The 27,035-nt window shown below is 41.5% G+C and overlaps 2 protein-coding genes across 5 annotated transcripts; one reads left to right on the top strand and one right to left on the bottom strand.

Annotated features, from left to right (window-relative positions):
- Positions 1-91: 91 nt before the first annotated feature.
- Positions 92-2,235, bottom strand: LCMT2 (leucine carboxyl methyltransferase 2). The gene has a single exon (XM_036843865.1). It carries the CDS (start codon positions 2,207-2,209, stop codon positions 149-151), a length of 2,061 nt encoding a protein of 686 aa, XP_036699760.1. The 5' UTR covers positions 2,210-2,235; the 3' UTR covers positions 92-148.
- On the top strand, positions 2,029-26,410 carry ADAL (adenosine deaminase like). Of its 4 annotated transcripts, none has more exons than XM_036843866.1 (11): positions 2,029-2,606; positions 9,179-9,407; positions 9,649-9,779; positions 10,273-10,333; positions 13,826-13,910; positions 16,431-16,512; positions 18,977-19,103; positions 20,144-20,224; positions 22,428-22,566; positions 24,639-24,739; positions 25,284-26,410. In XM_036843866.1, the coding sequence occupies exons 2-11, from the start codon at positions 9,345-9,347 to the stop codon at positions 25,476-25,478; spliced, it is 1,065 nt and encodes a 354-aa protein (XP_036699761.1). In that variant the 5' UTR covers positions 2,029-2,606; positions 9,179-9,344; the 3' UTR covers positions 25,479-26,410. The 4 variants fall into 4 exon arrangements, with proteins under 4 accessions (XP_036699761.1, XP_036699764.1, XP_036699763.1 ...); XM_036843867.1 differs by having other exon boundaries at positions 2,479-2,606; positions 24,639-24,759; positions 25,284-25,499; XM_036843869.1 differs by lacking the exon at positions 9,649-9,779.
- The last annotated feature ends 625 nt before the right edge of the window (positions 26,411-27,035 follow it).

Raw genomic sequence — 27,035 nt, 5'->3', positions numbered from 1 at the left:
TGAACAGCGGCGCTAACAAGAAGAAAACAAAAACAAAAAAAGGAGTGGGAACAGGGGAGTGGTAATATCTATAGCCAGAGTCAGATACTATTTTGGAAAGCTTTATTGTCTACTTTAGTAGGTCCTGAATATATCACAAGTCCAGTCCTTACTGCCTAGCACTTAAGGAAGAAAGGTCTAATGTCACCGTACAGGGGTTGAAGTAGGTACCAAAGGAAAAGCAGTTCCCACCACCTCCAAGGAGCAGGAGCTGTTGCTCTTCAGGAAGGAGGATGCTGGTATGATTGTGTAACATTAATGGCCATGGCACACATGTTGTGTCAATCCGATACTCGAAGCTCAGTCCTGTAGACAAATCAATAACAGTCACTCCAGGAACTGAGGAGGAATGAATCCAGACCCCTCCAACCAACAAAAGCTTCCCATTGACCACATGAGCTGTGTGGGAGTACCTTGGGGTAATGGGAGGCTGGATGGCTATTGACTCCCAGATGAATCCACAAGAGATTGGTTTCAGAAAGTATACAGAGCTCAACGGCTCCTCAGAAGCACCCAGACCTCCAGCAATGAGGGCTCCCCCTTGACAGCTGCAGGCACTGTGGGAATGCCGACCTTCAGGTACTTCTCCCTCCACTGGGATCCTGACCCAAGCCATTGTCCCCACATGTAGGAAATGCCAGTCACTTAGTACGGGTTCTGCCACACTGCGGCCCCCATACACAAACAAATATCTCTGATTCTCATAGGACACTTCTGTTGTTGAATGGCGCCAACGTGACAAAGTGGAATCTTCTTCTGGGCCGACATTTGTGACTGTGACATTTAGGTCCTCAGGGTTATTATCCTCACTCTTGCAAAAAAGAAGTTGGAGAATCCCCAAGGCTGGAGTTACTGGGGACAGTCTCCCTCCCAGAACCAGAACCTGGGTATCTGAAAGTCTTGTCATGGTGTGATAAAGGCGTCCATCCCACTGAGCTCCAGTCCCCCAACTGCATAATTGGTTGCCTTTCCATTCAAAGTCACAGTATCTTGAAAGCAAGTGAAACTTTCTCACTCGGCAATGTCGCCCCTCCTGCTCTCCAAATCCGCCAGCACTGAGAATAAGACCTGGGCTCAAAAGGACCGAGGCGTGGCCATATCTCTTAAGGTCTGGGCCCTGGCTATTACCAGTGACTACACTGGCAGGGAAGACTCCTGAAGGGGAAGCAGGATCTATCCGAGGAAACGTCTCTGAGGGTGGAAACACCAGAGTTTGGGAGAGGGCGTCTCCCCGAGAAGCGGCCAGAATGAAATAGTGGGCGCACTTCAGATGCCACTCCTCAAACTCGTCGAAAGTTTCGAGATTTTCCACGCGCCGGCGTTCTTCTGCAGGAAGAAAGCAGCGATAGAACTCATTCATGTCCATTGCACGGCAGGCGGTCCAGCCGGCCTGAAGGAAGCGCTGCTGCTGGGCTTCCGCGTCGGGAAAGCGGTCCAGGCCATGCAGGGGAGAATTCAGCTGCCGAAAATGTTGCTGCATGAACTCGCCAAAGGCGTCACGCGGCCTCATCTGCTCGTAGACGACGAAAAGGGCATTAGAAAAACGCTGGGCGGCCCAGGCGATGAGGGCCGCGGCATCATCCGGCTCGAGGTAGGTTAGCACGGCCTCAGCCAGGAGCAGAGTCGGTGCGGCTGCATCAAGGCCCGCGGTGGCCAGGGCGTGGTCCAATCGCTGCAGCTGCCGCAGGTCCAAGCCCAGGATGCGGTAGTCCGAGCTCTCAAAGCACAATGTGTACCCGGGGTCCCCGCTCTGGAAAGGCCCAGTTAACGCGCACAGTTCCGGCGTATCTCGAATCCTCTGCGCTTTGCGCTGTGCCACGTCCGGAAAATCTACCTCCCAGACGGCAGCCCGGGTCAGGCGGCCCGCAGTTTTGAGGCGAAAATACAGCGAGTCCGAGCCAGCGCCGAGCGACAGGATCTGGGCGCGAGGCGCGCCGGGGGCCGCGCACGTCCCCTTCAGGAAGGCGCGCACGCAGTGCCACACGGCGCGTGCGCGGACGTAGTAGCCGCGGTGGATGAGCGGCGCGCGGCGCGGGGTCCCTGGAACTAGCAAGGCGGCGAAGGTGTCGTGCACGTACCCGCGTGCGGCCAGGGAGGTCTTGCTGAGGGCGCTGCTGTCGTTGGTGCTCTGCACTGCCCCGGCCCGACGCTCGCGGCTCCGCGGGCCCATGGTCAGGGAAGTCAGGAGCGACGGTCCGTCCCGGCGGTGAGGGGCCCTTTCGTTTCCCAGTAGCCACCTCGCGGACTCTGTACGGAAAAATCAACCCCCCGCACCCCGCTCCGTGACGCCTCTTCCTTGGACAGGTGTGCGTCACTTCCGGGAAGAGCGCACCTCGCCAATCAGGATTGAGGAGGCTGCTGCTGGTGCTGACATTCGGCTGTGATTGACATTTCTTTGATTCTCTGGGACTGCGGTTTCGCGGCAAGACTGACGGCTGGGGCTTATTGTGGACACGTGGACTGTGTCAGGGAAGCGCGGGTTATCACTTTTCAACAAGCCTTCCTGTCTGAAGTGAAAATTTAAGCTGTCATAAGTTGACTCAACTGTTGACAAAAATCTTTAAAAGGTGAGTGTGGGGACTGACAACCAGAGCTCCTTGGAGGGCAGGGTCTGCATTGAGTGTCTGGTAGGGGCAAAGCAGGGTTAGAACCACTGACTTTGCTGGGCAAGGAGAAGGGATCGCTCCTCGGATGCTAACTACGAGTACTTACTAAGAGATCCCGTTTAAATCTGAAAACAAGCCAGTGAGGCCAGGTGCAAAATGAAAAAACCTTTACAGAAGTTGTGACTCACCCAATCAGTGTTTCCCCACAGATGTACACTATTGATTCCCTTGTATTCCCGGCTCTGTACTAAGCTGACGATAAGTAAACCACTCAGCCTCTTGTTTCTCAGCTGAAAAATGACATTCCCCTCCACGTTCAAAGTTCTGTTTTCTAGGACAAAGTTGAATATGTCTGTGGAAGAGGGAATCATGGAAGAGAGGTGATTATTCCCTCTGATACGGTCTGAGTCTTGGAGGTTTAAAATAATCAAGTTTCTAATTTGGGTATTTGGGAGTCGTCACCCGTAGGAAATCTCTTGCAGAGATATTTATGGGATTTGTAACTTATTAATTGGGATTTGGTGACTGAGATGGAGAAGGAAATCAGGATGACTATAAGTATGGTTACCTTGAAGCAGCATAGCATAATGGTGAAGGGCATGAGTTTTGGAGTCCAGCCAATTTGGATTTGGATACTGGAACTGTGTCGTTTAGATCTGGTGTTTAAGAGCTCTTAATGACTTTAGGGAGAGCAATTTCTGTGGAGTAGTAAGGGCAGAATCCATGCTATAATGAATGGGAGATAAGTAAATGGAGGCAGCTCAAGTTTAGCTCAGAAGGAAAGAAGAGACAGGGCAGTAGTTAAAGAGGAATGGGGGATAAAAGAAAGTTTGTTTTTATTTTTATTTTTTTTAAGGTGGAAGCAAGTACTGTACTTACCTGGTGGTTCCCTGAGGGAAATAAGCAACTGGAGAGAGAGAGGTTGATGAACAGAAAGGTGAGAAGATTAGTGGAGTAATGACTTGGAATAGATAGGAAGGAATGGGATCCTGGGCACAAATTAGTCTTGGGGACAGGAGAATGAATCCTCTTTCTCTGATGCATGAGGGAGGAAGGGGTATAGATAAAGATAAATTTAAGTGTGAGGGAAAGCAGAGAGAAATAGAGGGAATTCATGACTGAAGACTTTCGTTGTCTCTAAAGGTAGTGACTGAGTTGTAAAGTTCAGCCTGAGGCAGCTGGGTCTATGGAACGCTTGAGGAGTTTGGAATTGGAATGAGAGAAGGACTCCCCTGAGCTTGCTGGACTTTGAGATAGTCATTTCTAAAATGAGGGGATTAAGTGCTGCTTTGTGTGGTGTTTCAGGGTTTATCGAGGGTCAAAGAGAAAAAAAAAAAGTTGTAGGACTTTGAAAAAAAATATACTGTGCTGTAGAAATGAATTTTTATATGACAAGTTAGTAAAATGTACATGATATATTAGAAATACTACTTTTTTGGTAAAGAACAGATCAAGAAAAGTGATTCAAGAAGAAAGAGAGTGGAGCAAAATTTGTGATTTGGGTGCCTTACAGTTGTTTTCCAGTTATTTGTTAAAAATCTATATTTTCTTATGTAAAATGAGACAGTAGTACCTCATGGGTTGTTATGAGAATCAAGTAAAATTACCATCCAAGACATTTAGCAGAATGCCTGGCTCATACTAAGTGCTTAATAAATAGTAACAAGTGTTTTTATTATCCTGGGTTCCCTTTTGGGGCCAGGGGTGGAGAGCGGGGAGGAAAAAAGTTCTCTAGGACAGTGGTCCCCAAACTTTTTGGCACCAGGGACCGGTTTTGTGGAAGACAATTTTTCCACAGGGGTGAGGGGGTGGGATGGTTTCGGGATGATTCAAGCGCATTACATTTATTGTGCACTTTATTTCTATTATTATTACATTGTAATATATAATGAAATAATTATACTCACCATAATGCTGACAGGAGGCGGAGCTCAGGCTGTAATGCGAGCGATGGGGAGCGGCTGTAAATACAGATGAAGCTTCTTCGCTTGCTCACCCACCGCTCACCTCCTGCTGTGTGGTCCGGTTCCTAACAGGCCACAGACCAATACCGGTCCGTGGCCCGGGGGTTGGGGACCCCTGCTCCAGGAGAACAGGAGACCTGGTTCTGGCCCTGCTCTAACTTGATGAAATATTAGTACAGATGTAGAAAGATCTTATCTCAATGTGTTGCTGTTTGGCACATCACTCCCACCCCACCTGCTTCTCTGATCCATGCCAAAGCCAGCCCAGGCAGATTGAATCTGACAGGGCATGGAATTGTTGATAGCAATAGCTTAGGTAATGATCGGTGGAACAACTTTTAAAAATGTGTAAAAACTGTGCTTGCTTTGGTGGCTTTCAAATTTCCATAGGTTAACATTGTAGCTATTGGGTCAGTAAATTTACTCATAACTAGTTAAGGGGCAATCTGGAGGGTGGTTCCCCCCCCACCCACCGCAGGAAACTTTTTTTTTTTTAACATCTTTATTGGAGTATAATTGCTCTACGATGGTGTGTTAGCTTCCGCTCCATAACAAAGTGAATCAGTCACACATATACATATGCTCCCATATCTCTTCCCTCCTACGTCTCCCTCCCTCCCACCCTCCCCATCCCACCCCCCCAGGTGGTCACAAAGCACCGAGCTGATCTCCCTGTGCTATGCGGCTGCTTCCCACCAGCTATCCATTCCACATTTGGTAGTGTATATATGTCCATGCCACTCTCTCACCCTGTCACATCCCACCCCTCTCCCTCCTCATATCCTGAAGTCCATTCTCTAGTAGGTCTGTGTCTTTATTCCCGTCTTGCCACTAGGTTCTTCATGACCTTTTTTTTTTTCCTTAGATTCCATATATATGTGTTAGCATATGGTATTTGTTTTTCTCTTTCTGACTTACTTCACTCTGTATGACAGACTCTAACTCCATCCACCTCACTACAAATACCTCCATTTCATTTCTTTTTATGGCTGAGTAATATTCCATTGTATATATGTGCCACATCTTCTTTATCCATTCATCCGATGATGGACACTTAGATTGCTTCCATGTCCTGGCTATTGTAAATAGAGCTGCAATGAACATTTTGGTACATGACTCTTTTTGAATTATGGTTTTCTCAGGGTATATGCCCAGTAGTGGGATTGCTGGGTCGTATGGTAGTTCTATTTTTAGTTTTTTAAGGAACTGGAGGGTGGTTTGAAATGTGCTGCAAAATCAGGTCAGGATCCTAGAGTAGGACTGAAAATTTATATGAAAAGTTAGCCATCTGTAACATTTGTTAACAGCCTGCTATGTAAAATGTCTTAAATGCTTTTTCAGGCTGTCATTCTGTTGTCTAAATGTAAAAGTTCTTCCCTCTCGTAATTCATATTCATAAAGCTGTTTTGCAAGGTTTCTAAAAAGTTATTTAATTATTTTATGAACAATTCTGTAAAATAATTTGTTAATTATTTTAATTGATTTATTAAAAGTAATAAGTGAATTATCTAAATTTATTACTTAAATTTTAATTTATTAAAATTATTTCAAAAAGTAATCAGGTATTACATGCAAGTTGTAAAACCTTCAAATTGCACAAAACTTTATAAGGTAGGTAAAAATAAAATTCTGTCCCTTGACCTTTGCCACTTCCAACCCACTTTCTAGTGGGAACAGTTTTCTATGTATCCTTTCATACCTATTTTAGGAATAAAGATATATATAAATAAGAGTGTGTGTGTGTATACACACATGCTTTGTTTATAAATGTCATCTTTGTAAACAATGTTTTTTGCAACTTACTTTTTGGAAATAACACTATATTATAGAAGTCTTTCCATATAGTCATAGATATTCAGTTGGATGGATATACACTTAATTTAACCGGTACCCTACTGATGGACATGTAGGTTGTTTCCAATTTTTTGCTATTATAAATAATGCTACAAGAAGTGTATTTGTATGTATCCTATAAGATACAGGATAAATTCCTAAAAGTATAATTATTGGGTCAAAAAGTATGTGGGTTTGTGTATGTGTGTGTGTGAGTGTTGCCAAAGTACCTTCCAAAAATATCATACCAAGTTCTGCTCCCACCAGAACTTTTACTCTCACCTTCACCCATATTGGGTATTCTTCTGAGCTTCACATTTTTTTCTGAATAATTTTACAAGTTAAGTCTTCCACATGAACTTTAAAAATCAATTTCTAAGGAATAATTTTGGGAATATTTTGATTAACATTTACTTTATAGGTCAGTTTATGACAAATTGACTTTACTATGTCAAGGTATGTTTTTCTGTGTTAATGACATCTCTTATGTACTTCAGTAGAGATATTAAACATATTGATTAAATAGTCTATCTTTTTTCATTTGTTACTATTAAGCACTTTGGCATTCTATTGAAATTTATCTCATACTGAGTTAGCCTTTCTGTGGATTTCTATGGCTCTGTCTAGATCTCTACAAACTATTTTCTTAATTGCCCATTTTAATATCTTGGTAACTTATTTAACCCTCTCAGTATCAATTTAGTGATTTTTAATGTGGTAAAAATATTTATTTTGCAAGCTTACGGGGAGGATTATAGATAATATTATTAAAAGTGCTTGCCACTTAACTGGTAGGCTCTGACTGGAAGCTGCTATTCTTATCAACATCATCATCATTAATATCTGAGGACCCTACTTTGAAAATCACTAAATTTCACTTGGAATTTTGTCTTAATTTATAAGCCACCTTCAGAGGTAAAGGGAAATTAGGATTTATTTATCACCTACAAAATGCTGGGCACTGTGCTAGGTGTGAAACTGCACTCCTTCTCGGGTGGGACTCAAACCCACGGGCTGAGGCTCGAACCCACCTGCACCTCAGATTGGGACTTGAACCCATGATCCCTGACTTAGGAGGGACTCGAACCCACTGTCTTTTTTTTTTTTGGCTGCGTTGTGTCTTCGTTGCGGTGCGCGGGCTTCTCATTGCGGTGGCTTCTCTTGTTGCGGAGCACGGGCTGTAGGCTTCAGTAGTTGTGGCGCATGGGCTCAGTAGTTCCCGCTGTCTTTTAATTGAAACTGCTCTCCTGGTGTCAGGACTTACTGAAACTCAGGTACTTTTCTCTCCGCGCAGAAAGAATTCTTTGAGAGGGAAAGTGGCAGGCAAAGAGTGAGTTTATTTTTTTATTTTTAGGCTGCGCCTGCACGGCATGCAGGATCTTAATTCCCCCACCAGGGATCAAACCTGAGCCCTGTGCAGTGGAAGCGCCGAGTGCTAACCACTGGACTGCCAGGGAATTCCCAAACAGTGAGTTTATTAGCATGGGATGCTTGTAAGAAATGCAAGCGGGCAGGGGAGAAGGCTCTGCCCCAGGACTGAGAGGACTTCATTTTTATAAACAAAAGAAAATTGGGGAGGGGAAGAAGACCCCACCTTCTTCCTCATTCTTGGGCAGATGTCAAGGCTTACATCATTATTTCCTCCTTTGGCCCTGTAGGGTTTAACCAGGACTGTCATGCTGCTATTTAAATCATATGTATATTAGCAAAAAGGTGGTAACATATACTAAAATATGGTAATTAATCTCAGGTTTCAGTATAATGTCCCCTTTCACCTAGTTTGTTTCCCTGTGTTTCTGTCTTGGCTACACACAGAAATGCTACTCTTCAAGAACTGTTAACTCCCTGACTTCATGTAACAAGATTCAGACCCAGTATCTATTGTCTTGTGTTTTAACTATCAGGGTTTGTGGCTTGAGTGTGTCTGACACTTGGATGCACCTGCTCTTCCTTCAAGGTAGATTGTTGCTAGGTTACTGGCTTCTTTTTTTGAGTGGTCATTAGCTTACTCCCAAACTCCCTTGAAATTCCCTTTCTGTCTTTAATCCTTTAGTGGGATTTTTAAAGTAACTGTTTAATTATCCTACTCTATCCCTATCAGGTGCTAGGGAGGTAGTATAAGCCATAGTCCCTGTTCTTAGAAAGTATATATAGTCTGGTGAGGAAGAAAGACAAGTAAATCAGTGATTGAGATACAGTGTGATAAAGTGCTGAGTTAAAGGTAGTCACTGGATTATATGGGAACATAGAAGAGGGGAATTTAAAGTACTTTATTAATCCTCACAGCTACTCTGCCTTTTTATCGAATTTTTATCCCATTTTTACAAATAAAGAAACTGAAGCCATGGGGTTAAAAGTGACTAAGGCCACACAGCTACTTAAGAGCAGAACTGGTAAAAGGATTAACCTAGGTCCATCCGACTCCAATGCCTCTTCCTTTATATATTTTAAATAGTTAAAAAATGTAAACTTTTAGACCCAAAATAGGTCTTATAAATGTCTAGTTTTAGAAGTAGTTTTATAGAAAGTGCTAATAGGTAAAGGAATATACCCTACTAAATTTCAGATTTTAATCCACTGCTTACCAGCTTGAGGGCTTTTCTTATTTCCTGTTCAGGTTGTTGGCTCACTTAAGTTAGCTTTGGAGTAGCTTTTGTCTTTAGAGGAATAAATTAACAAAACCTGTTTCTTTGCTTTTGCATCAACATCTGAAAATGTTCACATTCGTTTAAATAGGTGAAGCTGAGCCCAGAACTATGTATACTGTTTATCTTAACAAAATGGGTGGAAGTGAAGCAATCTGAAGGAAATTCAAGACCACAGAACCTACTGACTGAACCACATTGTATTGTTCATGCCAAGAATAAGTGTTTGGAGAAAGACCTTGCTATTCTGCTAAATCATGATGGAGGCAGAAGAACAACAGCCATGGAAGACAACCTTTTACTCAAAATTACCTAAAGTGGTGAGAATTCAACCACGGAATCTGGAGTGTTGCTAATTATAATGACTTATGTGTTGTTTCTTTTCACAAAAGACAAGTACATTTTATAGGTAGAATTTGCAAACTTTGTACATTTTAAAAGTTATATAGCTACATCTAGTAGGCAGTTTGCCTAGTACAGACTACAAACATCAAGCACCTGGTATGATGCTATGAATCTAGTGGACTTGAGAAGTTTTTACTGATTGTATTCTTATTTTAGGAACTTCATGCCCACTTGAATGGATCCATTAGTTCCAATACCATAAAGAAATTAATAGCCAAGAAGCCAGGTCTTAAAATCCACTATCAGATGACTATGATTGACAAGGGGAAGAAAAGAACTTTAGAAGAGTGAGTTTGGGGAGATTGTGGACATACTTCTTTTCTTCTCTATTTTGCAATTGTAAATAGTTATGTAAGGATTCAGATTTTTGTAGTTAAAGGAATAGGGTAGCCATCTGGTATGGAGAGTATAACTTGACATATAGCATTTTTTCCCAACTGTCAGACTGTTGACAGTATTTTTAGTGATTTGTATTGTTTGTGAAGTTACACTATATTGTAATATTCCTTAGACTTGAAAATATAGACTTGTTGGGTTTTTTCCCCAGTTTCCTGCTACCACTTGGGGTAGGGGTTGGGGGGGTGGAGAAGGGAAACTATTATTTCCCACTTAAAAGTAACGTATGATTTTCAGTCATTTGATTATCCCTCCAGATCAATGTAATTTTTGAAAAACCTATTCTCTAGTTCTTTATAAATATATGATTACTGTTAGCCTAAAATCAGTTAATTTAGTGAAGTTTTTGGTGACTAAAGTACGTTAAAACTTTTCATGTTGCAGATGTTTCCAGATGTTTCAGATTATTCATCAGCTTACTACTAGCCCTGAAGATATTCTAATGGTGAGGAATGAAGTAATTTTTAGACTGGTTTAAAAATTAGTAAGTAATGCCCTTCTTTTGTTGCACGTGACCTTTTGCTGTCATCAAGAATCTGATGAAAAGTGTTTTCTGCTTTTTTTATGGTAACTCTTTTAAAAAATAATATAAGACATTTGCCTAAGAGCTAATATCAAAAGATACGTCCATTATAAAAGATACGAGGAAAGAACCAAGATCTGAATCTTCTATTAGGTAGTGGATAATGTGGAGGAGAAAATCTTATCCTGTTTTAGATATATATATATGAAATATCTGACCATAGACTTTACATGTATTGCTTGGGATACTTTGAACTGCCCCTGGGTGGACATTATAGAGAATGAAGAAGTTCAAGAGGTGCTTACAGATTGAATGATTAATCCCTAGGGAAATTGTGCCTTCCCTCTGGGGATGAAGGGCTAGAGGACTCCACTGTGTTGCCTTAGCTGAAGCTCTGTGATACTAGAGTCTGATATGGCAGACTGGCTTCTGTATATTGATCTGACCAGGTTGGCATTTTTAAATATTCTCTTTGTAATTGGAGAGAAGCAGAATCCTATCAGTGTTCTTAACCCTTAGAAAACATGCAAAGTAAGAAGTGTAACCTGTGTTTCTGGAGAGGTGACTTTTGACTGGTCAAGAAAGAATTTTCCTCCTTGGCTGAGACTGATCCTCATGACAGTTATTAAGTAAATTAATCACCTTTTGGAGGAGGGTTAACTCTAAAAGTTTAGATCAACAAAAGTTGACTGAGTGCCCACAATGTTCCAAGCACCCTGCTAAAGACTGGGAGACATAAAGATAGATCAGCATGGTTCCTGCCCCTCAGGAATCTATAGTCAGGCTGGAGAGACAGACCCATAAGAGGATAAATCCAACATCATGAGTTAAGCTCTGTGTTACAGACATGCACAGGGATTTATAGGAACCCAAGGGAGCATTGTCTAATCAGCCACTCAACAGGTACCATTGAACCCTGCTAGGAATGTCCACCACAGGAGGCTCTGTCTCACTTTCTGTTGTTGAGTGTAACAGAGCAAACCTGATAAAATTTTAGATTCTGAGAGCTCCATGGGTATCATATGCCATGCTCATTGTTTCATTCCTTCCAAAGTTGGTAAAAAGCTTTATTAAAATGAGGCGAGGAATTAAGATTCTGTAGCATTTGACTTAGTGCTACTTAGACGAACACCTGTAGGTGGTCGAGAGGATGACAGTGAGATGCCCCAGAGAGTGAAATTAATAACATTTACATATAATAAATGAATCGTGTGGGAGTAAGCCAAGAGATTGTTTACAGATGTGGGACTGAGTGGGGATCACTTAACAGTCAAGTCATGGTGACTGGGTGTAATCTCAAAGAGACAGGATTGAAATGTGACTGAAATAATATTAACTATTGCATGTGCCAGACACTATACTCAAGATGACTTTCTGAGGTGGGCATTTTTTTTTTTAACATCTTTATTGGAGTATAATTGCTTTACAATGGTGTGTTAGTTTCTGCTTTATAACAAAGTGAATCAGCTATACATACACATATATCCCCATATCTCCTCCCTCTTGCGTCTCCCTCCCACCCTCCCTATCGAGGTGGGCATTTTTATTGTTCCCTTTTTGCAGATGAAAAAAACTGAGGCCTAAAGAGGTTAAGTGTAACTTGTTCAAGGTCACTCACTGCCAGTAAGTGGCAGAATTGACTATTTTGTCCGATTCCAGAGCCCATGTTCTTTCTCATTCAAGATGTGCAGTCTTACCATCCTTGGAGTAAGCAGAAACTTAACTAATTGTGATGGATTCTATCTGAAGAAAGTACTTGAGTAGATGTTCTCAGTCCAGCGCATAGGAGAGGAAAGCCCAAAGAGCCAAGAGTTGCCCTAGGTACCTGTTGCTGCACGGAGCAGAAAGGGCTGAATCTGGCCAACACGGATAGGGACCCTAGGGAAGTGTTCTTGGACGTGAGCTAGAGATGATTCCACAGGCCTTAATGTGGCCTAGAGAAATCTTCCTCCCATTGCTCTCAATCAGTATTTGCCAGCAACCTTCTGTTCTATTTGGTTTCACACGTACCTCACCATCAAGAAAGGGGGTGCCCTGGATAGTAGATAGGATCGCTTCACACCCTCACTTCCACCCTCGTTGGCAATTCATACATTACAAATAGGTTTCTGCATTAGTCTCCTGTGAGCTGGGGTAGGGTGAGTTGGCCTCTCTGGGTCTGCTTAGTTCTGGAGCAATGATAAGATGTGCGTTCCTCAACCTGCAGAGATGAGGCCGGTGCTCTGGTGGTGGCAGTGGCAGCATCATGGGGTTCCTGAGACAGCAGTGCTATGGGGTCCAGTGCCTGTGACGATGCTGCAGAGGCTGCAGGGTCCTGCTCAGTGGTGGAGGAAGCAGTGGTGTCTTGCTTGGTCCGGGGGTGTCATGTGATTTTGAATGCTTTTGTGTTGTCCTGAGCTGTGTAATCTCTGAGGCTGATTCTCCAGACCTCCTGGTGAATCCGAGCCACCCGTTATATTCATGTTATAATAAATTCCTTTTTTGGCTTTAGTGTAAAGAAAAAAGATGAGGCCCAGATCTTGGATTGCAATGAATCCACCAAGGCGGGGCCACCCAGTTAGGCACCGTCCGCGCAACCAGCCAGCCTCGTTCCTTGGCCAGGACGTCGCACCTGCATGCCCACGTGCACGTGGTCAAAGCAGGTTAAGAGTAGGATACCAGCTGTAAGGACTAACTAGGGCTGGTTGTCACAGCATTTCGAACTTGGTCCTTTTTTCTTCTAGATTTGGTATATTTTAGGGTTGATGGCAATGAAGGAAAACATGCCTTCAGCCTTTAGATATCATTTATCTTGGTGATTTAGTAATTTTTGGATTGTTGAGTTTTGTGCTAGATTGGATACAGTTTTACTCAAATTTATCACCCATTTTCTTTGCCTAAGAAGAATCTTCCTAAGTACTTCTGGGGGAAATTTAACCCTGCCTGAAGAAATTCTTGAAAAATGCAACTTATCCCTAAATAACTTGAATAAGAATCTTAAGCCATGACTTTAAATGGTACATCAGTACTACCTAATCATTTTAGTTGCTTATTTCCATATGTAATGAAATTTCTAATAGTATACACTCATAGGTGGTTTTACTGGTTTTAGTTTTGCCTCTGTTTTATCAGTCTGCTGTTGATTAGCAAATAGAGAAATGGTTAAAAGGAGAGAAGAGAAACAAAAGGTGTGGGTGACGTGCAGATTTGGATTTCATGTGAGTATGGGGGGGTAAGGGGAGCTATTGGAAATGTGGTAGTTTTGTCACAGCCTCCACTAGGGGTGTGACAAAGCAGGTCATCCTCACCATGTGGGAGGCTCCCAACACTCCTTGCAAATCAAATTTAATGCATGAAATAAAGCTGTAGCACGTGGCATTTTCATTGGGACGCTTACACTAACATCAATATTGCATACATTGCCTTTATTATCAGGTCACGAAAGATGTCATTAAAGAATTTGCAGACGATGGTGTCAAGTACTTGGAACTAAGGAGCACACCCAGAGAAAATGCTACAGGTAGAATCTAACTACTTCTCAGCAGATGTCTATCTTTTTTCTCATGTGCTTTGATGATGCATGTGTTTGCAAGTTGAGACTATGAAGTATTTACTTTTACACTATTGTAAAAGTAGGGTCAGTGGTCCAAATCTTCTGATGTACATTAATGATGTATGTTATTAATGAGTGAGTTATTCTTAACTTAAAAAAATCAGGTCAGGTATTATCTGTTGAAGGGAAATAAAAAGACCTGCAAACATTTTGTTTGTTCTTATTTTTCTCACTCTGAGAAAAGAACACTTTTTCCTTATAGTTGCATTGTCTTAAATAAATGCTAGTTCGAGTTCCCTGCATCAAGGCACTTGTGAGACAATGAGTGGATGCAGAATCACATTTCATGACAATCACTGAAATGAAGGTTATTGAGTCACTTCTCAGGGGCTGATGGTATCTTAGGCCAGGAGCAAGCTGTGATGTGGCAAAACCTCTCTGGATGGAGGTGAGTGGATCTGGATGTGATCTGGAGAAATTTCCTGGGACCCTCTTTCCATAAAAGCAGCATCAGGAGATATTCTATGGTGCCCTTGGGTCCTCCTTAGCACTTTGTCTGTGACCTAAAGAGGCCCTACCAGATCATCTTGCACCCTGATATGTGTAGCCCAGCATTGTTCAGGGGGTAAAATTTTTGAAACTACATATAGTAGAGTAAGTGCTGAAATGAGACAAGCAGAAGATTCTTTTTTTTTTTTTAATTTATATTGGAGTGTAGTTGATTTATAATGTGTTAGTTTCTGCTGTACAGCAAAGTGAATCAGTTATACATACATACATATCCACTCTTTTTTAGATTCTTTTCCCATACAGGTTATTACAGAGTACTGAGTAGAGTTCCATGTGCTATACAGTAGGTCCTTATTAGTTATCTGTTTTACGTATAGTGGTGTGTATATGTCAATCCCAATTTCCCGATTTATTCCTCCCCCTGAGCAGAAGATTCTTATCTCACATTTTTAAACTGTAGGATCAGTTCCAAGTTATACTGGTGAGGATAGTGAAAGAGAAGGAAAGAAGAAACCTGCCAATTATTAGGGCTAGTTGACTCTTCAAATGGAGATTCAAAGGGGAATGTCACCTTAAGTATGCAGCAGTAGGGGAATAGTTAAATAAAGGTTAGTGGAATATTTGGCAACCATTAAAAATATTTGCAAAGACACTTTAATGACGTGAAGACATGCTCAGAATACAGTGTTAAATGAAGGAACAGGATACATATATACCTAGTAGCGTCTCATCTATTCAAAACTATATATATATATATATATATATTTAATGTTTACACATATACACACACTTAGAAAAACAGCCAGTGGTTATCTCTGAGTGGTGGGATTACAGGTTATTTTTATTTTTCTTCTTTATAATTGTGTGTTTTTTCTAGAGATTTTCCACTAAACGTAAACATTTTATAACTGGGGTATGAGAGTATTTTAGAGTAGGTTGTTCTGGAGAGTGCTTTTTCAGAGCCCCACAGAAGAGGAGGACTTGAGCACCTGAACTTGAAAGAACGTCTCTAGTGCCCTGGATGAGAAACACTGAGTCTGAGCAGGGTTGAGGGAAAAGGAATCCAAGAGAGGATTTTTTCCTGGACAAGCAGAAAAACATTCTGCTAGTAGAGAAAAAATTTTCTGGCATTTTTTTTTTAAGGACAGGCCTTAGAAAAGGGCTTTTTTTTTTTTTTCTGGCCACACTATGCACATGGGGATTTAGTTCCCCAACCAGGGATCAAACCCATGCCCCCTGCAGTGGAAGCATGGAGTCCTAACCACTGGATCACCAGGGAATTCCCAGAAAAGGGCTTTTGTTATTCTTGTTTTGTTAAAACAAGCATTTAAACTTTTTATAGCAATTTGTGAGAGTAGTGTTGTTGTTTTATTTTTAATTGATTATTTATTTATTTATTTTTGGCTGTGTTGGGTCTTCGTTGCTGTGCGCAGGCTTTCTCTAGTTGCGGTGAGCGGGGGCTACTCTTCGTTGCGGTGCGCGGGCTTCTCATTGTGGTGGCTCCTTTTGTTGTGGAACACGGGCTCTAGGTGCATGGGCTTCAGTAGTTGTGGCTCGCGGGCTCTAGAGCGCAGGCTCAGTAGTTGTGGCACACGGGCTTAGTTGTTCCACAGCATGTGGGATCTTCCCGGACCAGGGCTCCAACCCGTGTCCCCTGCATTGTCAGGCAGATTCTTAACCACTGCGCCACCAGGGAAGTCCCGAGAGTAATTTTATGTCTGTTGAATTTGAGAATAATTTTTAAACAAGCTTGAATTTTATGTCTTTTTTTTTTAATTTCATTTTTCTAGTATTTCATTTTTTTTCAATTTTATTAAAGTATAAATGGTATTTACTAAAATGTATCCATAACTCATCTTTAACCATACCCATATCACACATAAAGTGAAAATGTATTTGTTCATATAGGGATGCTAATGTTGAAGGATGAAGTAGTTGATGATCTCTTTAAAAATGTTTTATTTGTGTCCTTTCCAGGAATGACTAAAAAGACTTATGTGGAATCTGTACTTGAGGGTATAAAACAGTCCAAACAAGAAAACATAGACATTGATGTTAGGTAAGAAGCATTGTACCTTAGTGGTCACCATTTAAAATACTAGAATGTGAAAAATTTACTCTTTTGAGCCTGAGTATAGTGGATTTTTATGAATCAACCAATAACCGATTTTTATCTTTTAATAAAAAACAGAGTCAAGAACCTTGTTGTTTAAAGTTGAGAATGCAATTCTGAATTTTTTCGTGTGGCAGTAAAGTTCTGAGTCCTGTTGCTCTTGTGAAGTATGGCTTCCCCTGGCTCTTCAGCGAAAATCCAGACTTCTTACTATGGCCTGCAAGGTCCCACGTGGCTGCCTTTCTTACTTCAACAGCCTCATCTGGACCACTGGTCACTTATCATGCACTGGCCCGCCCTCTGTTCCTCAAGTAGGCCAAGACTGTCCCACGTCAGCACCTTTGTACTTCCTGTTACTTTTGCCTAGAACACACCTCCACTGTATCCTCGCATGGCTGGCTTCTCATTGTTCAGGTCTCAATGTGGCTGTCACTTCCTCAGAGGGGCCTTCCTTGACCACCGTATCTAAAGTGCCTCCCCACATCTTCTAGTCACCCCGTTTATTTCCTTTATGGCACTCTTCTTAACAAGATCAGAAGTCTTCTTGTTTTATTTGTATATACACACTCACCTGCTAGAGTGTAAATTCAGTGAGGCCTGGGCCCTTGTCTTTTGATTCACCACTACCCCACCAGTACTTAGAAAAGAGCTGGCACATAATTAGGGCTCAGTAAGTCCTTGAAGGAAGAAAGGAAGAAAGCTAACTGTATAGTTTCTGGCTATAAAATCTCTCAAAATTAAGCTTAACTGGACTAATATCCCAATTAAAAAAAAAAAAACAGGCAAAAGACAAGAGAATTCAGAAAAGAAGACATACAAATGGCCAATAAATGTATAGAAAACTATTTAACTTCACTAATCAAATAATTTTAAAAAGAAATATTACAATGCCATTTCATTTCAGGCACCCCCCCTCCCCAAAAAGAGTATTAACCAGTGTTTGTGAACTTACACACTGCTGGTGAGCATATGTAATTAATAAAACCTCTCTAAAGAGGTATTAAGATCTATAAAAATAATTTCCCTCTTGATCCAGTAACTCTGTTCTAGAAATGTATCCTAAGGAAATAGATTGATAAATGTTAAGATTCTTCACAGTAGTGTTTATTTATAACAAAAAGTAGAAAACATCCTAAAATGTCCAACAATCAGAGGACAATTACATTATGTTATATTCATATGATTTATATTGTTTTCTAACATTATTTAATGGCAGGGGAAATTGTTAAGTGGAAAAAAAAAAGACTGCATTTTATATATAGTTGATCCAAGTTTTGTAAATAAATATATGCTGGAGGGATTTCTTTATTTTGTGAATAAATAGATAAACTAATAAATGCTGGAGGAAAATTACACAATATTAACAGGGGTTCTCTGGGTATTCGATTCCTTGTAGGAATCCAGCTAATGTATGAAGAGTGAATTTGTATCAGCTATTGGATACATGTCAGAATTAGAATATTACCAATCTTGTAACCCTTAATGAAATAAGGGATCTAAGCCTCGTGATGAAAGAACCATCACCACCTATGAAATCCTCTTGCCTCAATATTGAATCTGAATCAGATTAAGCCTCTAGACTAGATCCAGTTTCCAATTCATAGGAAATACAAGAGACAGGAGAACATGTTATCAACATGGGGATTCAATCAGCAAAATCAGATGTGGGAAGCTTTATAGGAAAAATGATGTGGTTTCTTCAACAAATAAATTCAAGAAAAGAGGCCGGGGGGAGGTGTGAGGTAGGGGGTGGAGGCATGGGGGAAGTGGCTATAGATTAAAAGAGACTTGAGACACATTGACCAACACAATGTGTGGACCTTAGTTGGATTCCGAATCAAACTGTAAAAAACAAATATATGAACAAAAAAACAGGAGATAGTTAGAACTTTGAACACTATCTAGATATTTGGTGCTATTTAGGAATTTATATCTCATTCCTTATGGCAAAGTAAGATGTCAAGTCAGTCAGGCTGTACTTTTCCAGTAAGATGTATTCCATGGGGCTTCCCTGGTGGCGCAGTGGTTGAGAGTCTGCCTGCCAATGCAGGAGACACGGGTTCGAGCCCTGGTCTGGGAAGATCCCACATGCCGCGGAGCAACTAAGCCCGTGAGCCACAACTACTGAGCCTGCGCGTCTGGAGCCTGTGCTCTGCAACGGGAGAGGCCACGACAGTGAGAGGCCCGCGCACCGCGATGAAGAGTGGCCCCCGCTCGCCGCAATTGGAGAAAGCCCTCGCACAGAAACGAAGACCCAACACAGCCAAAAATAAATAAATAAATTTATAAAAAAAAAAAAAAAAGATGTATTCCATGTAGCCTGCCATACCTCTCTGGCCATACTCAAGAGTTGTCTTTTTCATCTACACAATCAATACTCATTTTCAGCTGTGTTTTTCTTGTATCAAAGGTATTTGATATCAGTCGACAGAAGAGGTGGCCCTTCAGTAGCCAAGGAGACTGTTAAACTTGCTGAAGAGTTCTTCCTTTCTACTGAGGATACAGTTCTTGGCCTTGACCTCAGTGGAGACCCTACTGTAAGTTATTTTTCCAAAATACATTTTATTTCTAAAAGGTAGAATCGGTTTGTGGGATGAGGATTAGCTTGGAGCATCCTGCTTTCTCCAGAGGTCCAGCAGACTCTCTGTGTGGATGAAGCCCTATCCTGCCCTGGACGACCAGAACGTCTATAGCAACTGCTCTCAGGCCGGGTTCTGTGAAAGAATTAAGCCCCCTAAAAAAAGGGAAAAAGATTTCCATGACAATATGATTATTTTATTTTGGTTCACAGCTAGTACCATTCTACTAGAGAAGTTAATTTATTAACATGTAATCCATGTCTCATGCTTAATTATGGCTAGGGCTTAATTGTCTCACAGAAGCCCCAGTTGAGAAAGGCTGGGCTAGAGCTTCTTGGTCAGATTCAAGCAGGGTGCCTCAGCTGTGGCACTACTGACATTTGGGGCCAAAGAATTCTTTGTTGTAGGAGGGTGCCCTGTACATTATAAGATGTTTAGCAGTGTCCCTGGCCTCTACCCGATAGACACCAGCACCCTCTTAGTTGTGACAACCAAAAATGTTTGTAGACATTACCAAATGTCCCCTGGAGGGCAGAATCACCCCAGTTGAAAACCATTGAATTAGAGAGTCCTGTGAACCTGGTTCTTACGGCTTTGTCAAAACCTGGGCTGTTCTGGCCTTGTTTCATCCGTCCATTTGATGGAAGCTTTCTTTACTAATCATGCTGGTTCCTGAATCAGGTGAGTTCTCCTTCTTAGCTTTATATATCTAGATATCCTTCCAAAAGTAAAATTTGGTGACTGTTACATCGAGCTTAGCTGATTGTCATCAGGTTCACTGATACTTAAGATTCTTGAGGGCAAGGACTGTGTCTGTGCCAGCTTTGAATTCTCTAACATGTCTAGCACACTATAGACTTTATAAACAAAATGTGCAAATAAGTCCATCTGCTGTTTTTTTTCTGCCATTATTTTATTTCTTTTTTTATTGAGACAGAGTACCCAGTTCTTCAGTTTGCCTATACTCATACATCCTCATTTTAACTTTTGTCTTCAAGGCAGGACAAGCAAAAGACTTCTTGGAACCTCTTTTAGAAGCTAAAAAATCAGGTCTGAAGTTGGCATTGCATCTTTCAGAGGTAAATAATATTGTAAAATTAGGCTGGAGAGGGTAGATTACAATGGAAAATAATTTATGGAAAATAATAATCATTTGTACATGGCTAAAGATAGACCTGGCTTGGGAAAACATTTTTAGAAAGAGAAAGTAGAAATATTTTTGTGTAAATTATAATGATAAAGGCATAACTTGCTTTAGTCCCTCACGTTGCTGTTTCTATGTTTTTGTGGTTCCTGGGGTTGGCTGTTGACGTGCACTACGGTTGTGTCCTTAAAACAGCTTAATTGACAGCTTGCTAGAGAAAATGCATGAATTTATATCAGCAGCCTTGTTATCGGCAAGCTGACACTGAGAAAAGCATGAGTTTGTCTCACCTGTCCTTGCAGGGAAGGGACCAGAATGTGTCACATACACTGGCAAGAAAGGAAGTAGCTCATCATCATTTTATAAGGCTCAGCAGAAGATCAAGTGCCCCTGTGGCCCCAGCTCCTTGGCAGCATGAGTACAGTGCAGATAATGCACAGAGAGTAGCTGGAGAACAGTCACTTTCTTAATCAGCACATCCCTGTGAGGCAAGCAAGGGACTCTCCTGGACTTTTCCCCATTTTACAGACGGATTTACTTTCTACCTCAGTACTTCTACCTATTTCTTTTTTTCTTTTTTTAACATACAAAAAGCTGTACATAATTATACAACTTAATGAATTTGGATTTGTTTTTTTTTTTAATTTATTTATTTGTTTTTATTTTTGGCTGCCTTGGGTCTTTGTTGCTGCGCGCGGGCTTTTCTCCAGTTGTGGTATGCGGGCTTCTCATTGGTGGCTTCTCTTGTTGCAGAGCATGGGCTCTAGGCACGCAGGCTTCAGTAGTTGTGGCACGCGGGCTCAGTAGTTGTGGCTCATGGGCTCTAGAGCACAGGCTCAGTAGTTGTGGAATATGGGCTTAGTTGCTCTGTGGCATGTGGAATCTTCCCGGACCAGGGCTCGAACCCATGTCCCCTGCATTGGCAGGCGGATTCTTAACCACTGCGCCACCAGGGAAGCCCCTAGATTTGTTTCTTGAATGCAGGAAATAATACTTCATCTACTTACCTCGCATGATTATTTCGAGAATTAAGGTCATGATTTAAGGACTAGGGAAAAAATTGGAGCTTTGTGTCAGTACTGGCTGTTTTTCATGTCTACAAGCAGAGAGTCAGTAATCTAGTGGCAGAACTTAAAATCTAGAATCCTTGTTTCCACACTCTGACCAAAAGATCTTTCACGTGTAGGACACCCTCTAGTTGACCAAACTGATGCCAGATTGAAGTCATTGGTCAGGATAACAGAACAGCCAGCATGAGGCCAGTTACCTCTGGCGTTTGTGCACAGCATCAGAACCTGCTCTTTGCCTTAATTTCTGTGGCTTTTCTTGTTTGGTCCATTGGATATAAAACATTTCATTTCAACATGTTATGGTCATTTGTCTTTTAGGCTGTCTAGGAGATGAAGAGCACAGCCAGACATTTTCATGGTGGTTGTGGTTTGCACTTAGCTAGCTTTGTCAAGATAGAACGTGAGCGCACTGTATGTGGATGGAGTCTGGGCCCCGGAGTCAGATGGAGCCAGGTTTCACCCTTATCTCCACCATTCATAGCTCTGTGAGCCTGGACAGCTTTTCTTTAAAATGCTTTATATTTTTAACTACAAAAGTTATTTGTATCTGAAGAAAATCCACATGTAGAGAAATAGTGTAAAGTAGAAGTAAAGAAATAAAAAATGAAAGGTTCCCTTCAGTTCTGCTCCTGAGTTGATCCTATTAACAGTTTTGTTATTTATATATATATTTTCTATCCCTTTTTGTAATATGTATGAAGACATATACACAACATAGAACACACATAGGCATATAGAGTTGTGAAATTTTGTTTTTGAAAATTACTTTTTCTTAGTTTTGATTTCTTCATCTTAATACTTTGTATGATTCTTGTGAGGTTTAAAGGAGAATGTGTGTGAAAAGGCTATTGACTCCATAGTTACTATCATCAAAATGAATCTAGAAGAATATTGGGAAATAAATGGGAAGATAAAAGGGAAAGAAGAGAGCTGGAAGGTCTAAGTGGTTCAGCTTTCCAGAATGTCTGCATTACCTTCCCAGAGGGACAAAATACCTGGCTATAGAAAAAAGTACTTTTAAGAACCACTGAAAGAGTTTATTGATGCCCTCTTTCCCCTTTTTTTGAGATTCCAAACCAAAAAAAAGAAACACAAGTACTCCTGGACCTGCTTCCTGACCGAATCGGGCATGGCACATTTCTCAACTCCTTGGAGGGAGGATCCCTGGATCTGGTGGACTTTGTGAGGCAACACCAGATACCGCTCGGTAAGGCTTAAGGCTTTAGGTCCTCCAGGCAACTCACTGTCCCTTCCTCCCCAGCCCCCAGGTTGCAACCCATGTGTAGAGAAGCACTGTTCTAAATATATAAGTATCATTTAGAAGTTAAGTGATGCTTTCTCAGCCTTATTTAAGTAACAGGAAGTTTTAGCTCCCATTAGAGTATAAGCTCCATGAGAGCAGGGCCCTTATCTGTCTTGTTCACTGCCACATTCCCCAGTTCCTGGAACCAGGTATTATATTGAGGGAATAAGGGTCGTCTAGTATTTTGGAATGACTTTAAACAATTTACATATGTTATGAAAATGTGTAACATTTATTTAAAAATTAAGACTTATGCAAGATTCCAAGTATATTTTTATATGTCTGTTAACCATGACACACTTGCTCGTCTGCATGTGTATACCTGGAGCTTTTTTTATTTTTAATTATTTTATTTTATTTTTTTATTTTTCATTGCTAGTATAGAGAAATACAGTTGATTTTTTTATATTTATCATGTGTTATGTGACATTGCTGAACTTACTTATTCACCATTACTTTGTAGAATAAGAGTGATGAGAGCTGACATCTCTCCTTGTTCCCTATCTTAGGGAAAAGCATTCAATCTGTCGCTATTAAGTGTAATGTTAGCTGTAGGGTTTTAATTTTTATTTATTTTTTGGCTGCGCTGGGTCTTCGTTGCAACTCGTGGGCTTCTCTAGTTGTGGCTCGTGGGTTTAGTTGCCCTGCGGCATGTGGGATCTCAGTTCCCCAACCAGGGATTCAACCGCGTCCCCTGCATTGGAAGGCAGATTCTTAACCACTGGACCACCAGGGAAGTCCCCCCTGGAGCTATTTTTATTTAACAACAAATGCTTATGAAGTGCCTACTCTGTTCCAGTCACTGTTCAAATTGCTGGGAATACAGCAGTAAACAAAACAGGCAATGTTTCTTTCTCAAGGAACTTATATTCTAGCATAGGTAAGAGAGACAGTAAGCAAATACACAAGAAAATATCAGTGTTAAGTTCTTTGAAGACAATTAAACAGGCCGGTAGAATAGTGATGAGATAACCACTTTTGATTGGATAGTTGGGGAAGGCCTTTCTGATGAGGGAAAGAAGCAGTTGGCTGAAAACCTCTTTACTGAATGATGAATTCACTGAACTTACAAATTTAACAATTTGCAGTAACACCTGTGTGGGTGTTTTTTTTTTTTAACTAACAGAGTTTTTCAGCAATTCACAATGGGTGAGATTTCTTTTCTTTTTACTAAGGAAATTTTTAAACCTCTACAGAAGTAGAGGATCTTGGAAACCACCTGTATAGTGATCTTACTTGGTGTGGTGGCCCAGCTCTGCTCCCAGCAGGGGCAGGTTGGGTTTGCCGTTGCTGGGACTGAGTGGCCCTGTGTTGCAGCCGCCTTACTCAAGGGAGCAGATGCCATCAATCAAGTCAGTGAAATATTTTACTCTGGCTGGGGAGCCGGGCACAGCTTTTCAAGGCAGGAGTTTTATAATCGTAGAAGCCGTTCTTAAGATGGACTTGGAGCAGGCAGTGAACGGATGGTTGTCTGAGTAAAGGAGTTTAGAGGTTTTCTTTGAAGCCATAGAAGAAGTCCATTTCTGCTCTTGGCTTTTTATAATACTGTAACCCTCGACAGTGCTACCCTTTTCTTACCTTTACTTTAGCTCCCACTGTAAGACCAGGAAGAAGTGCAGCAACCCTTCAAAGATTCCTTTTGCTCCCTTATCACGATACTTCCCTGCCTTCTTCATGATGACTGGCTTATCACACCCCTCTTTCCTCTCCTTCTTTGGTAAAAGAAAGGGAGAAGCACAGGGCTGTGAAGGGGATGTTAATTCCCTGCCATGAGCTGCAGCACATAGTTCCCATACAACTACACTCATTGGACTACAAATTTTCACATATAAGAAAAGGTCAGTTTTGTAAAATAATGAACTACTAGAAATTAGCATAGTTTGGAAAGATTTCTCATGTATCTACTTGGTGAACAGTGAATGAGTCTACTAATCTGCTTTTAATAAGAGGCTTCTTCCTTTCCCCTCTTCATCTAGAACTCTGTTTGACCTCGAACGTCAAAAGTCAGACAGTTCCATCTTATAACCAGCATCATTTTGGATTCTGGTACAGCATTGTCCATCCTGCCGTGATCTGTGTAAGGTGTTTTGTTGTGAGGTATTTTGCTCCTCTTTAGTCCCTGAGTTGCCATAGGTCAGCCATTCACTACCTAGCTGGCTGCCTTGTACACCTTGGGGGTGATGCCCAGGTGGAGGAGTGAGAGGAGGTTGGGGCTTGAGAGGCTGCAAAGGGCCAGCGTGACTCTGGTTTGGCTCTACGGGGAAAGGTCCTGGACAGTACCTGGGGGAACAACAACAATACTGATGCCCAGCACCCAGCCCTTGCGATTTGGCTTTAATTGATCTGGGGTGAGTCCTGGGCACAGATACATTTTAAAAGCTCCCTCGGTGATTTAAACATGCAGCCGTGGTTGAGAGCCACTGCCCTGGCGTTTTATTTTTTGTTTTTAAAAAGGATAAACAAGCCTGTTCAGTCATAGATATGCATGGATACATTTATAGGCCCCTGTTTAAATTCTTAAAAGAAGCATGGTAAATAGGAAAGTACTCTAAACAAAAGCTGTTGTTTTTTAAAAAATCATTTCCTTATTCATTTTGAAACTTTCTTGCTTATGTTGGCAGACCGATGATAAGGGTGTTTTTGCAACACACCTTTCTCAAGAGTACCAGCTGGCAGCTGAAACATTTCACTTGACCCAGTCTCAGGTGTGGGATCTGTCTTATGAATCCATCAGCTACATCTTTGCTTCTGACAGCACCAAGTCTGATCTGAGGAAGAAGTGGAATCATCTGAAGCCAAAAGTGTTCCATTTTTAAGCTGTAATGAGGTGAACTACTTTCCAGTATGTATTACAACCTAGATCTCCCTGCTGTATCCCACTTAGTAAGCTGTCCACTGCTCCCTCCCGTGGAAGCATAGCAGCCAAGTGCCGTGGGCTCCAACACTAGCACCTTACTCATGGCGGATGCCCAGTAAGTCTCTCTTAAACTGACTGGCAGGCTCTGAGGTCGTCCATGGCTTACCTCCATGCCGCTTACAGGAAGGGACTTGAAAGTTGCTGCTCACTGAACTCCCCATTCCAGCAGTGATTTTGACTTAACAGTCCTTCATTAGTGATCATGAAACTTCAAGAAAATCAAAGTAGGTTCTCATCAGGAAAAGTTTTGGAATTACTAGTCTAAATAAGGTAAAGAGAGAAGGAAAAACAGATTGTCGCCAAAACCTTTAAGCCATCTAGCTTGTGATGACAGCTCTGTATTTTGTTGTGCTTACTTTAATCGGACTCCCTTCACTTAAGTATTCCCTAGAACTGTGGACTCCAGGCTACACTGCATACCATGGATTTTTGTGAATCCCAGTAGCCAGGGTTAATCTCCTTTGGGTGGGTGACCCTAAGTGACAGATAAAGCTAGCTTCTGAGATCTGCCTTTGCCCTTCTCATGATTAATCCTCCTGGAGTCAAGATACATTTTAGATTTTGAATCGAATAATGGAGAGAGAATTGATCCATTCTTATGTTCATATCTCATCTTCCCTCCCCTACGTGGTTACCATAAAAATAATTCTCTACAGAGTTGACAAGACGGCCTCTATACTCAGATTACAGTAAAAGAGAAATGGCAGTGCTCTCTCTCTCTCCCTCTGTATATATATACGAATGTATGTATATATGTGTGTGTGTGTGTGTGTATTAAGTTCTGTGGCATTGGCCATAGAGAATAAGCAATAAAGGAAGGGAAGAATGATAGCATGGGGAAAATAAAAAGAAATAATAGCACTAAGGAAACAACTGATGAGAACAGATATGACTGTCCAGCTCCTGCTAATATATTCTTGCTTCCTCTGCTGCACATGCCATCCAGTCTGTCCCTACAAAGGCTGAACGAGTATTAAAAGGGAGGGGTGCATACATCCTCCTGCTCCCCCGACAGTGGGCTTGGTTTCTCTTTCTTAGAATGTTTGAAGACTATGTATTATTTCTTGCTTCTTCCATCCTCAGGAGTGGCAGATTGGGTGGCAGATAATGGTTTGTGAGCTAGTTTGAGATAAAATTGGGTTTTCCCTGGTAAGAGTTTTGCCTTTGCCCTATTCTTTTTTTTTTTTTTAACATCTTTATTGGAGTATAATTGCTTTACAATGGTGTGTCAGTTTCTGCTGTATAACAGTGAATCAGCTATACACATACATATATCCCCATATCTACTCCCTCTTGCGTCTCCTTCCCACCCTCCCTATCCCACCCCTCTAGGTGGACACAAAGCACCGAGCTGATCTCCCTGTGCTATGCGGCTGCTTCCCACTAGCTTTCTATCTTACATTTGGTAGTGTATATATGTCCATGCCACTCTCTCACTTCATCTCAGCTTACCCTT

The sequence above is a fragment of the Balaenoptera musculus genome, chromosome 2, assembly GCF_009873245.2.
Source record: "Balaenoptera musculus isolate JJ_BM4_2016_0621 chromosome 2, mBalMus1.pri.v3, whole genome shotgun sequence".
Lineage (NCBI taxonomy): Eukaryota > Metazoa > Chordata > Mammalia > Artiodactyla > Balaenopteridae > Balaenoptera > Balaenoptera musculus.
This window is presented reverse-complemented; position numbering and strand designations above follow the sequence as displayed.

Coding starts and splice junctions, on each gene's coding strand:
- LCMT2 (XM_036843865.1), bottom strand. CDS start 2,209: ATGGGCCCGCGGAGCCGCGAGCGTCGGGCCGGGGCAGTGCAGAGCACC.
- ADAL (XM_036843866.1), top strand. CDS start 9,345: ATGATGGAGGCAGAAGAACAACAGCCATGGAAGACAACCTTTTACTCA. Junction 13,911..16,430: donor ACCCAGAGAAAATGCTACAG/GTAGAATCTAAC, acceptor TGTCCTTTCCAG/GAATGACTAAAAAGACTTAT. Junction 20,225..22,427: donor TGGCATTGCATCTTTCAGAG/GTAAATAATATT, acceptor CCTTTTTTTGAG/ATTCCAAACCAAAAAAAAGA.